Here is a 12,952-nt window from a genome sequence, read left to right on the forward strand (position 1 = left end):
ATGAAGAATGTAAACTTTTATGAATTTTTTTAAAAAGAAAGTACTTATACTTGTGTCCTAGGACACACCTTTTAAACAACAGCACTTATTTTTTAATATTCAAGACATAAAATATTTCATACCATAAAACTATGCAGAAAAGCATAATCCCAGGTAACCATCATTCAAAGTTAATAATTATTACCATTTTTTCTCATTTATTTCAGATATATTTCTCGGCAATAAAATATTGCTAATACAGCTGACCCCACTCTTCCCGCACCACTTGGCCAGGGCTCTTAGAGTGCTGAACAGGGAAGAGCGTCCTTCTACATCTTACCACCATCTCTTCATCCTTCTTTTTAATTATTACTTTTCCCACCCAACTTTATACTCTCAGGACTTATTCATATTGATACAAGTGGAGCTGTTTCCTTCATTTTCAGCCCAAGGGCACATCCTGTTCCATGAATCTGCCCCATTCTTTGCCCAGGGCTCTCCTGATTACCATCCGGGAGGTGTCCAGGCTTGCACTTTACAAACAATGTTGCACGCGCTGTGCCTGGCATTTTCTCTGTGGTGGAAAATGAGCCCAGGAGTTGCAGGGTGACAGGATGTGGGCATCTCCTGCTCTTTCATTTGTTGCCACATCTTCCTAACTTCTTTAGGGTCATTGAAACTTGCACAGCAGTGCAAGAGACCTGCCTGGCTCTGCACACCAGGGCCTGGTTGGTGTCATCCAGGGGGTGTAAAGTGGCACCTTGTATACTGTCCGCACATTTTCCCATCACTAGTGAGGGTGCACAGCTTTGCTACATGGTGTTTTAGTTCTCATTGCAGAGGGTCTGTGCCTGTCCCTGACCCGTTTTCCAAGGGATGTCTTGTCTTCAAGCACTGTCAGAATTCTTTATGATTAGCAGAGCAGCCTTTGTCACTTACAAGTGCTGTATATTATCTTCTCTCAGGGTCAGTGTCTGAAATTTATTTTCTGTTAAACCTACGTGTTTACTTTTAATACACTCACATTTGTCAAAGTTTTTCTTTCTGCCTTTCTCTAGTTTTGAAAAAGGAAAAAATAACAACACACCTTCCCTTTCCTTACCTACGCAATCCCTTGTGCATCAGAAGGTGCCAGAGTGTGCAGGAAGGGCAGGACGGCAAGTGCGAGTGTCCACAGTGCTGCAGAATTGGTGATCTGAGGGACACAAACCAACTTAATGTTAGCCAAAGAATGTGAAACATGGACCCAGACAAACGCTCTGGAGAACCTCGCTTGTTATATAAAAGTAATTTTCAAAGGACTAGCGGAAATCTTCTTTCTCCAATGTTTTCTTGCGAGCGAGGAGTCCTAATTGTTCCCTCCGGGTCAGAGCGGCCTCCTGCGGTCTCTGCGCCCTCCTGGGCTCTCACACCCGAAAATGCCGTGGCCACCTCGGAGGTGCGCTCTGGTGTTTAAAACAGTGAGCACAGAGCGATGGAGCAGCTGCCAGCAGGGCGAGAGATGGGGTGAGCTAAGTTCTTCCGAAGACTGTCTTGCAGAAACATGAAAAAAAAAAAAAAAAACCCAAAAAACCAACAACTGACAACTCTTCATCTGTTTCCACTCGTCCGGAATAGCTGCAACGGCGGCGCAGACCTCTCTGGGAAGCATGCGCGCGCGCCTGTGTCTGCGTCGCTCAGTTTGAGGGTCGCTATGTTAAGAGTGGGAGGGTGTAAAGGTGAAAAGGCTGAGCGCTGCCAACTTTTCTCCTTCCAAACAACCACGGATGAAGAACAGGGCACTCGGGTCTTCGCTGTTGTGGAAACGGGTCTGCTGTGACTCCGATCTCTTGAAAGAATTCTGGCCTGCCCAGTCTCCGGCCATTCCCTCTTTCTTCTTTCCCTGCGCTCCCCTGCTCCTCACCGCGCCCCCTCCCAATTCAGAGCGGCCGAAATCGGCGAGGCAAACGCGGACGGGAAGCCCTGGGCCAGAGCGCGCGGGGCCTGCGCGGAGAGGGGAAGTCGGCCAAGGGGCAACGAGAAGAGGGACGGGAGGAAAAGGGCAGAGAAGCAAGAGGACAGAGTCCTCGAGATGCCGAGAAAAGGAGAGACGAGGATTCTCCGGGCATAGCGGGGAGAGAACCTTCAGGAAGCACGTTGGACGCGGGTCATTGGTGGGGAGGGTGGGAGTTGTGCTGCCCACTTAAGGAAATCGGGAGGGACTAGTAAGCAAGGAAGAGACCTCGCCGTAATTACGAGCTAGAGTCAGTTAAGTGGGGAGGAGCCCAGGAAGTGAGAACTCTGGTTTTAGGATGTAAAGAAGGAGCGCACCCGCCGTCCGGGGACCTCCCCAGTCTCTGGGTCCCCTCGGAGCGGCCCCCGGCGCTCCCGGAACAGCCCGGGCCTTCGGGCCCGTAGAAGAACTCCGAGCTGCACTCCCGCTCAGCGTTTCAGGACAGGAACGGTGGGGGACCCTTCCACTTGTGCAGTGTCCCCTCTGCGCGTGTTTTCCAGGCGCACGTCGTAGCATCTGAAGCGAGTTGGGTACTCTGGACACACCGCTGCATTGGAAAGCCTACAAAACATACTCAACAAATGCCGAGAGGGCGGACCAACAACACGCTTGAAAGATATTTTTCATTTTGATTTAAATTTTGTTAAATTTATAACGACGTATTTCTGTTTTAGAGAGAGAAAAGTAGAGAAAGAAAAGTAAGGAAAAGAAAAAAAAATAAAGATTGCAGTGCTACACTTCTCATTCTCCTTGCCTTTTTCTTTCTTGCTGTCACTCTCTCTACCAATAGGAGGTCCTGGGACAGGAGGGACCTTCTTTAGGAACGCCATAGGAATATGCTTTGATATGCTGAAACTTCTTACACGTTAAGTGTTCTCCATGAAGGAGAACCATGTAAAGTCTATATATTAATCTTAATTGACAAAATAAAAAATTACACACCCCAACATATTCACCAAAATCTTACAAAGTCCAGCGGAACCCGGGGTAATAAGACAATGAGGAAAAAGGTCGTGTGCGGAGTAGGTTTATTGCAATGCTTGATAAAATTGTTCTTCCCCGAATTAAAACTACAAGGGAAGAGGTAGGTCGCGCCAGGGCAGGAGCGCCCGCCACCCGTCGGTGGCTGGGGACGTCGCTGGGGCCACCGTTGCAGGGATGAGGCCGCAGTGGCGGGCCACAGCGCCCCCTCGCCGCCCGCAAGCACGACTTCGGGCCCGCGCCTATCCGGCCTCTCCGCGGCTGGAGGAGCCAGATCTTGCCGCGTCTGCAGAGCGCCTGGGCCCGCGGCTGCCGCTCTCCGGGAGAGCCCTGGAGCTCTGGAGCCCTGGCCGCGATTCTGGCGTTTCTCAGGGCTTGGCCTCGCGGGGAACCCGGCTCCTTGAAATATGCACGTCTACGCCACTGTGTTCTAGGTGCAGCGGCCACTGTGGGGACAAGAAACAAAAATGTGACCCTGTTACACACCTTTTTAAAAAATGCACACACAGGGGACGGAAGGGCTCTACTGTCAATCTGGAAGTGCACACGGTCCCCGCAATTGCTCGCACCGTCGACGCAGTTCCTGGGTTTCCCTCGTGTGCCTGCCCTTTCTATCCACCAGTACAGCTCGGATGGTAACTGGAAAGAAGCAGAAGCCAAGAGCCAGACGCTCCCCGGCTCTCTGCCCGCCCGAATGCCCCTCTGCGCCCGTAAGCAATGCGTCCAGGTCCCTGCTCCCCGGGAGCGGCTCTCCCCGCAGTGGCCGGACACGCAGTGCGAAGAAGCCCAGGCCACCCTCGCAGTCGGCCACGCACGGAGCCACTGCGTTTGGCCTCGACCCTTGCAGCGTGTCTTTTCGATTGATTTTTCAAAAAGAAGGCCAAGCCAACTTTAATCTAAGAAAAGGAAAAGTGATTTTACAAAATCAGGGAGCTTTAAATCGAAACGGAGTTATATATTCCAGTAACAATGCAGACCGTGAGTTTTAATGTCTCTGCGTAGGCATTTTAATTTGCTACAGTCACTACCAATAAAAACGGCATGTAGTGCGATTCGACTGTTTAATAGTGCAAGGTAGACGGTTTTTATTAGTAGCAGGCAGCAGTATGGAAAATTTAGATTTCAGTGGAGGAGTGTAATTGCTGGGGGGAAAATACACTCAGGAAGAGGCTGTCTTTAGAATCAGCAGCACCGAGCAGAGAGGGAGCAGGCAGTGTTTCTGGATACGCACCCTGGGCAAGCGGGAGACCCTCCAAAGCCACGTGCACTTGTCTGGTTAGATACTTAATTGATGTCAAAATCGAGTGTATTCCGAGCATACATTCTTGCTCCAAACTGGGGATGTTTTTGTAATAATTCGCTGTTTTCTTTTCTGCCCCTGGCAGAGATCAGTAGGGGAAGAGGGAGGGAGGGTGAGGGGCTGAGCCCCAAATGCTAATGAAACCACAGCAGGAACTGGTCTTTAGAAATGGAAATTCTTGAGGCCATTCCTTCTTGGAGATAAAAAAATTAGACCTGATATTTTTCACTTAAACTATTTAAATGGAAGAGAACCAAAAGGCTGCAATCTGATCTGTTGCTGCCTCTGCTTGTCATCCAAGTGTGCACGACTCATTTACAGCTTCTTCCCGGCCAAATTCCCTCCAGAAAGACCAAAAATGTCATAGATCCTGTCACTGGCGAGCTCCACAGGGCGGCTGGGCCCTTTATCCTCTCTTTCTTTTTCCTTTTTCTTTCTACAGTCATTGATTTAAAATATCGGCCCTGCACGGAATTCGGACGTCCCACTTGGGGTGGAAGCATTGTTGGACCGCCTCTGCCGGGTTCTTGCAGAGGCCCGAAGTGCGTGGGAAGTGCTGTGTGCGGAGGGGAGTGGTGGTGGGGAGTGCTGTGCCGGGGGGCCAAGTGAAGATTGATGGATAGAGGGGGCAGGGCTGAGGTCTGTAGGAACAGCGGTGGGGGGAGGAATGGGGGACGGAGTGTGAGGGCTGGTGAAGGGCGTCCGGGTTGGTGGCTAGCAGAGAAAGGCGGCGAGTGTAACTGCCTGGACCGCACCTACCAGAAGTGACATGCCTGCAGGCCAAGGAGTACAATTTGCAACTGATCCCCTTGGATATGGGCACGATCAAACTCAGCCTGTGTCTTGAAGGTTCTCCGTGAGCCCACGCTGATGCAGGGGCTCGCGATCCTGCCTTGCAGCCTTACCCAGCGACCCGACGGATACTCGATAAACGGAGGCCGTTACAAGAGTTGCAGAGCCAACAGGACTGGGGAACAGGGGGTGGGTGAGAGGGCGGAAGAGGTGTGAGGGAAGGAGAGCTGAAGGCCGGGGCTCCCATCTAAGGTGTTCTCCCCTTAGAGGTCACCCCCTCCCCGAGATGGCCTTCGAGAAAGAGGCACCTGTTGGGTGGGCGCCCCCACTCACACCGGCACACACCAGACTCCTTGTGAAGCGAGAGTTCCCCTTCGGTGATTCCCGGTCTCCTCTTCCTTGGACCCCCGGTGTGAGAGGGGTGCAGCAGGAATGAGGTTCGGGAGATTTTCGGGGTTCCATAGCCAAGCATCTGTCCCTAGGCCCCGCGAAGTACCTCCCGAGACGCGTTACCTGAGCTACCTGCGCTGCCGACTGCTCCCGAGCCACGAATTCTTAGCTTCACGTCGTGCCAGAGCGGTCTGTCTGTCCAGTGGCAGTCATTCCCCTGAGGGTTTTAGAACACAAATCCGAAAGAGAACTCAAGTTTTTAAAACAAAACCCTTTTGGAGGTGAAGCTCTGGCAACGTGTTTTAAAACATTCCCAACATCGGAAAGTGCTAACACCCATGGACCCTGGTCTCCATCATGGACTTTGGGGCAGAAGGCTCACCTCAGGGCTCTCCTGGCAGTTCGCAGCGAAGGAGCCCCGGATCCGGGTCCCGCGGGTGCACGCTGCGCAGCGCGGGGCAGGCGAACAGACGCGAGGCCAAGCGGGGCGCCTCCCACTGTGAAGCAGAGTAGACCCAGGAAGGTGGAAGTAAGTGCCGCGTACGCCACCCCCAGGATGATTCGGGCTGCCTGTGCCTTCATTCCCCGCACCCCCACAATCATCCCGTAAGCTGTCGGCAGGCACACGGGGGTCCAGCACGCAGTCACCTGGGCAGGCCTGTTCCGGGTGAAGAGGGGGGCTCGGAACGTTCATCCACCAAGCCTACCAGCCTGGCCAGACTGCAGGAGGCCTCTTTCTAGTCCTCGCGTGCAGAGCTGGGGGGCGGGCCAGTGGCTGCATTGGGACGGGGTGGCGGGGGTGGGTGGGGGAGGTGAGAGGGTGACTAGGGCGGGAGTGGGGAACCCGGCTGGGAGTACAAGCGAGTGGGAGGGGGTGCGCGACGGGACACGCTGCTCTCGGCCCCTCCAGGTTGTGGGGCCGAGAGCCTCGGGGCCGGGGCTGCGCGAGAGGCGGCTGCGCCACAAAAGCCTGCGCGTCCCTCCCTCCCCTTTCCTCCCTCGCTGCAGCCCCCCTCAACTCGGCCTTCCCCTCTCCTCCCCTCCCGGCTCCGGACTCCTCCCCCAGCTGCGGCTGGGCAGCTGGATCGCGCGGAGCAGGCGGAGCCAGGGAGGGGGCGGGCGCCCGAATATGCAGATGAGCGCGTGACGGACAGCTCCGCGTTCCAATGTCCCTCGGAAACTCGAGCGCTCCTTCCTCAACTCCTCACTCCCGACTCCAGACTCCCCCAAACCCCGACCGCCGTCCTGGCGCGCGGCTGCGCCCACTGGCTCCACGCTGCCGCCGCCACTGCAGTCACTGCCGCCGTCCCACCGCTCCCCCGGCCCGCGGGCCGCCCGGGCTAGTGCGCGGGTCGGCCTGCCTCGGCCCGACACCTCCGCGCCCGCCGCCGCGCCGCGCCCCGGTCGGGCGTGGATGGAGGGCGCCGCGAGCCCTGCCAGCTGCTCGGTGTGACGCGGGCCCCGCGCCCACCATGTCCTACCCGCAGGGCTACCTGTACCAGGCGCCCGGCTCGCTGGCGCTTTACTCGTGCCCAGCGTACGGCGCTTCGGCACTGGCGGCGCCGCGCAGCGAGGAGCTGGCCCGCTCCGCGTCGGGCTCCGCGTTTAGCCCTTACCCGGGCTCGGCGGCCTTCACGGCGCAGGCGGCCACTGGCTTCGGCAGCCCGCTGCAGTACTCGGCCGACGCCGCCGCCGCCGCCGCTGGCTTCCCTTCCTACATGGTAACCGCGCGGGCGGGCAGGGACGCGGGACACCCGGGCGTGGGCACCCTGATCGGGACGCAGACGAAGAGGGCCCGGGAATCCGCGAGCGGGGGGCGCGGGAAACGTGCCGTGGGCGGTGGCTCCCGAGTCGCCGACTCAGGCCGCCGCGCCGCTGGAGGGACCAGAGGCCGGGGTGAGAGGCAACACGGCCGGCCGGCGCTGTTCTTGAGCACGGGCCTGGACCCGCGCCGTTTCCCTTAGGCTCCCGGGGTAATTTTTCCCAAAGAGCCTGGAAAGTACACCTACGCTGGTATCGGGTTCTGTTGTGGGTTGTCCTTAGTTCAGGTACCGAAGCTTGGTGAGGAGTCCGGAGCGGGCTCGGGGCTCGCTTCTGTCTGCGCGCGGTGCGAGGTTCGGCGCCACTGGGACCTCCGGGACGTCTGCCTGGCGCTTAGCAGTTACTTGCGGGGCTTGGGCGGGGGGCGGGGTGGGGGGCTCGGTTACCGGCTTGGGGGAGGGAGCGAAGCATAAACCGGGGCTCCGGGGCCTGGCCCAGCCCGCCTCGGTCTGGTTCTTAATCTGTACCGCAGGCTGTGCTTTCGAAAAAAGTGTCGGCGGACATGTGGCCCGTCAGGTGCCCCTGGGCACCGAAAGCAGCTCCTGCTCCCCGGTCCTGGGGTCGGCCCACGCGCCTTGGGTCTGATGCTGGGTCCCACGATGGTGTCGGTGGAGCGCGTTTCGGGCGATTGAGGCCGTTTAAGGGGTTGCCGACACTGCCCGCCCTCGGTGGAATTCCAGGGCAGCGACTGAGTAGCTGGGGCTTTGGTGAAGGCTGCAAATGCCTCGAATTTAAACGTTAAAGGCTGAATTAAAATGCTAATTACCGCGTATTTGAAGAATTCGAAACGGTGACTGGCTTCTGAGTTGCAAATTGGATTTGCGGAGCTTTGGAGCAGTGAATAGCGGAGCGGGGGCTCGGGGTGGTTTTTTAACCATGTAAGGGCGGGGTAGGGGGAGTGTGCGTGTGTTGGTTGGGAGGGGGGAGGCCGCAGCACTTGCGAATCCAGAGAAATTTAGATATCAAGGAACTATCTTCGGGCCTCTGTGTGCCTGCGTGTTTGCGTGCGCCCGTACTCGCGGCCTAGGGATTTTACAGGAGAAGATATGCCATTTTAGGAAAGTGAAATAGTTCAAAAATTTGCGAATAAAGCTGCAGCACTTTCTGTGCGTGCGTGCGTGCGTGCGTGTGTGTGTGTGTGTGTGTGTGTGTGAGAGAGAGAGAGAGAGAGAGAGAGATCAACAGCTGGCCTTAATAACGCGCCGAGTTTTTTTCCCCCCTGCTCTGATGCTGCCAGAAGTGCGGCTCCACCGCGGGAGACTCGCCGTGGGAAAGGCGGTCGCGGACTGGCCGTGGGATCGCCTTCGGGCGGTTGCCTGCCAGGTACCCGCGCACCCCAATCACCAGGCTCTTGTCGGTTCTAGGGCACGCCCTACGACGCGCACACTACTGGGATGACGGGTGCCATCAGCTACCATCCATATGGCAGCGCGGCCTACCCCTACCAGCTCAATGATCCGGCATATCGCAAGAACGCCACGCGGGATGCCACGGCAACGCTCAAGGCCTGGCTCAACGAACACCGCAAGAACCCCTACCCCACCAAGGGTGAGAAGATCATGCTGGCCATCATCACCAAGATGACCCTTACGCAGGTCTCCACCTGGTTCGCCAATGCGCGCCGGCGCCTCAAGAAGGAGAACAAGATGACGTGGGCCCCGAGGAACAAAAGCGAGGACGAGGACGAGGAGGAGGGTGACGCGACAAGGAGCAAGGAGAGCCCAGATAAGGCACAGGAGGGCACCGAGACATCCGCGGAGGACGAAGGTGAGCGAGGTCTCGGCTGGCTCTAGGTTTCGGGGAGTTTTCTTCCTAGGCGGGGTGCAGAGCTGAGGGAGGGGAGGACACTCCAGGCCCGACAGCCCAGGTTCCAGCCTGGAGCCCCTGCCTCCTGGCAGGAGTGGGCCTAGAGATTCCTCAGGGTGCTTTCCCGGAAGGCTGTGCTCCCCCTAGGCGGTGGCAGGTTCTGGGTGGAGGTGAGGAATGTAATGGGCAGGGCCTGGTACACCTGAACATGGGGCAGAGGGGCCCCTGGTGCTTGCGCTGTTCCACGTGCCACAGACGGTGCCCGCGCCCCTGCAGGGATCAGCCTGCACGTCGACTCGCTCACTGATCACTCGTGCTCTGCCGAGTCGGACGGGGAGAAGCTGCCGTGCCGTGCCAGTGACCCCTTGTGCGAATCGGGTTCGGAGTGCAAGGATAAGTACGACGACCTGGAGGACGACGAAGACGATGAGGAGGAGGGAGAGCGGGACCTGGCGCCATCCAAGGCCGTGACCTCGTCACCGCTCACTGGCGTGGAGGCACCGTTGCTGAGCCCCCAGCCTGAGGCCGCGCCCCGCGGTGGCGGCGGCGGCAAGACGCCCCTGGGCAGCCGGACGTCCCCTGGCGCGCCTCAGCCCGCCAGCAAACCCAAGCTGTGGTCTCTGGCCGAGATCGCTACGTCGGACCTCAAGCAGCCTAGCATGGGTCCCGGCTGCGTGCCGCCTGGGCTGCCCACGGCCGCAGCTCCCGCCTCGTCCGGGGCTCCGCCGGGCGGCTCGCCCTATCCGGCGTCCCCGCTACTCGGCCGCCACCTCTACTACACGTCGCCCTTCTATGGCAACTACACAAACTACGGGAACTTGAACGCGGCGCTGCAGGGCCAGGGGCTCTTGCGATACAACGCAGCGGCCTCAGGCCCCGGAGAGGCGCTGCATTCGGCGCCCAAGGCGGGCAGCGACGCGGGCAAGGCAGGCGCGCATCCACTCGAGCCCCACTACCGGCCCCCGGGCAGCGGCTACGAGCCCAAGAAAGGTAGGCTGCTGCGGCTGCGGATTCTTTGGGAGGGACAGCCAGCGGGGCCCGGTTAGTCAGCACTCTCAAGAAACCCGGGGAAGGGTCCTGGAGATCTGACCCATGGATATGCAGGGGGAACATTTGTAACTTAAAGAAAAGTGAATGCATCACACTTTGACTAAAAGTTAGGAGAAGGGAAGGGAATGGTGACTCCAAAAAGAGAGGTGGGATGAGCCATTCGATCTTTGCCTTGCAATAAGTCCTACCTCGAGTGAGTGAGTGAGTGAGTGAGTGAGTGAGTTATTTTCATGGCCATCGTCATCAAGACAGTTTTAGTTTCGCAAAGACAAACTGCCACAAAATGCAAATTACAGCTTGTCTCCCCACTGACTGAGCTTCAGTTTCCTGTGTTTTGTTGTTAATAGAGTCTCTCCTTCTGCCTTTGACTGAAAGGAAACCAAACGTTCCAGTTATTCCCAGAGGCCTTAGTTCTTCAAAATAGAAAGCCAGAGCCTTTTTCCTTTCTCTCCCTTTCTCTATATTGCCTCTGTTGCTCGTAATTTGGGCTTGAGCTGGTAAGACCTGTAAAAGGAGCTCAAGGGGACAAAAAAATGAGAACTAAGAAATGCGACCAAAATATGTTTCAGGAGAGTGTGGTGGACAGTCAGGTTGCCCTAACTGGTTGCCCAATACAGGGAGCGTTCCTGGGTGTGCATTCCTGGGTGTGCGGGCTGGTGGCTGTGCTGCTGTCTGGGAGACAGATGGCTGTGGGGTTGGTTCTGACTAACTGCCCCCTCCTCTGACAGATGCCAGTGAGGGCTGCACCGTGGTTGGTGGGGGCGTCCAGCCCTACCTATAGAAGGGCCGAGCACAGCAATGCAAGTAAGTGGGCACCTTGGTGTTTCCGCCCACCCTGGGGGAGCCTCCCTGCACCAATTACTCTTTAAACTTGCTTAATGTCTATTTCTTGCTTCTCGTCATGGGATCTGAGGACAGCATTGCAATCTTCTTGGTCTTCTCCCCTTTAAGTGGGAGAGGATTTGTTCTTTTATAGAGTCTTTTTTTTTTTTTTTTGCTCAAGTTCTGCTTTGAAGAATTACTTCTTTAATGGGAATAGAATGAGTGTGTGAGTGTGTGTGTAAAATATGTGTGTGTACACACACACTCACACACACACACACACACACACACTGTTTTCTCAACCTGGGAATTTGTGTGCAATACGGAGTGTCTTTACTCTGCTAGTCACAGAATAGACACTTGCTTTGATGAGCTAGTGTTACTGAAACTTGGTATCAGAAGCCTTTCTAGAGGATGTTTGCAGAGTAAGACTGATAGACAAGAAGCGCTCATCTTTTAGTAGGCCCACCCCCCGTGACCAGATGGACTAGACAGGACCCTGCAGATCATCTGGCTCACAGTAGTATTAAAAAAAAAAATAGCTATTTTTACAAATAGGCAATATTACTTATTACACATGTTGAAGGTGGGAAAGAGGCTGAACCCTTTCAGATGAATCCTTTTTGTAATGTGATAATGTTGGTGTGGAACTGAAGGATTTGGGATGATTTGGTTTTTTCCTTGGTCCACAGGTAGGTGTCACAATTGCTTTGGAAAAAAAAAAAGTCAGCAGGCCATTCTCTCTTCCCAAGTTAATAAATACACAGATATAAAAAGCCGCTCTCTCACCGGGACCGCATCTTGTGCCACTGTAAAAGAAGGAGCCACAGAGCACTGTCAACCCAGACTAATGGAGCAGACTTTTGTTGGATATACGTGAATTTGTTGGCATAGTATAGCTTCCCCAATGTATGTGTGACTTTTGAAAACAATCTTTTTTCTCAGGATATCTTGAATTGATCACTTCATTGCCACGGTATATATGCTATAGGTGTGATAGGATTTACTGTAAAATTTATTTGTAAAAGATGTACACAGTAGAAATAAAACGTGATTGAAAAACTTGAGTACTTAAAAAGTGGAAACAAATTTGATATTTATTTTTATAATGATATAAAGCTTCTAGTAATTTATGCAAGTTGTATTGCAATGGAATCTAAACTTTTTGTAAATAAATTCTGCCTGGTTTTTATTTGAACATTGCTGGTTATACAATCTTTGTTGGTTGTTTAACAATAATTCTTTACTAATTTATATCTTAAATTGTAAATAAAAACAGACTAGACTACAGCAATATGGTGTTTGGGGCTCTTTTTTCTTAAAAGGGTGATTTGGGTAGAGAGCCCCACTGATAGCAGTCCCTCCCCCAGGTGATCTGACTTCAAACAGGATTTTTAATGATAATGTGTAAAATAATCTCCCCCTCCTGCTCATTAAAAGCACAGGGAAGTTGGAAGAAAAATAAACAATAGGGAGATACCTATGATTTTAGATTATATACACATGTATTAAAAGAAATTAAAATTTTTTTGCCCTAGATATGCAAAATACTCGTTAGTATAATATATATAAAAAAACAAAAACCAAACTTGACAAAATAAAGTGACCTGACACCCTTATGGTTTAGGATCCATGTAATATGTATTTCAGATCCTGGCTTATTGAACCTTCCCAATAAAGTAAACTGGAAAATTGTGGTAACATGGATAACAGAGAGCCACATCCCCACCATAAATTACTGATGGAAATAATTGTTTGTTTTAAAGCCTGAATTATCCAAATTGGCATAGATTATTCAGATTTATTGAATGACTTTTTCACTTTCCTTTTCATATAACTCACATTAAACACAAGACAAAAACTGGGAGGAGAGATTTATTTTCCTCTCAGTGACTCTCACCCTTACCCTAGGGGAAAAGAAAAGCTTAAACACCCTTAGACTATTGCCTCGTTATTGTGTTACTCACTATCTAATTATAGGACAAGTCTAGAATTTGTAGTCAAGTAACATATTTCCT

General features: G+C 53.9%; 2 protein-coding genes across 2 annotated transcripts; one reads left to right on the forward strand and one right to left on the reverse strand.

The window, feature by feature from the left end:
* Positions 1–2,400: 2,400 nt before the first annotated feature.
* On the reverse strand, positions 2,401–6,909 carry LOC129074724 (uncharacterized). Its single transcript, XM_054578645.1, has 6 exons — positions 6,748–6,909; positions 6,084–6,172; positions 5,818–5,932; positions 5,559–5,652; positions 2,940–3,399; positions 2,401–2,533 (listed from the first exon to the last, which is right to left on the reverse strand). Exons 1-6 carry the CDS (start codon positions 6,907–6,909, stop codon positions 2,401–2,403), a joined length of 1,053 nt encoding a protein of 350 aa, XP_054434620.1.
* Positions 6,904–12,220, forward strand: IRX2 (iroquois homeobox 2). Its single transcript, XM_054578214.1, has 5 exons — positions 6,904–7,156; positions 8,621–9,023; positions 9,339–10,052; positions 10,841–10,916; positions 11,627–12,220. Exons 1-4 carry the CDS (start codon positions 6,908–6,910, stop codon positions 10,891–10,893), a joined length of 1,419 nt encoding a protein of 472 aa, XP_054434189.1. The 5' UTR covers positions 6,904–6,907; the 3' UTR covers positions 10,894–10,916; positions 11,627–12,220.
* The last annotated feature ends 732 nt before the right edge of the window (positions 12,221–12,952 follow it).

The sequence above is a fragment of the Pteronotus mesoamericanus genome, unplaced genomic scaffold (assembly GCF_021234165.1).
Source record: "Pteronotus mesoamericanus isolate MK-2021 breed Mesoamerican mustached bat unplaced genomic scaffold, CSHL_Meso_final contig_50, whole genome shotgun sequence".
Taxonomy (NCBI): Eukaryota; Metazoa; Chordata; class Mammalia; order Chiroptera; family Mormoopidae; genus Pteronotus; species Pteronotus mesoamericanus.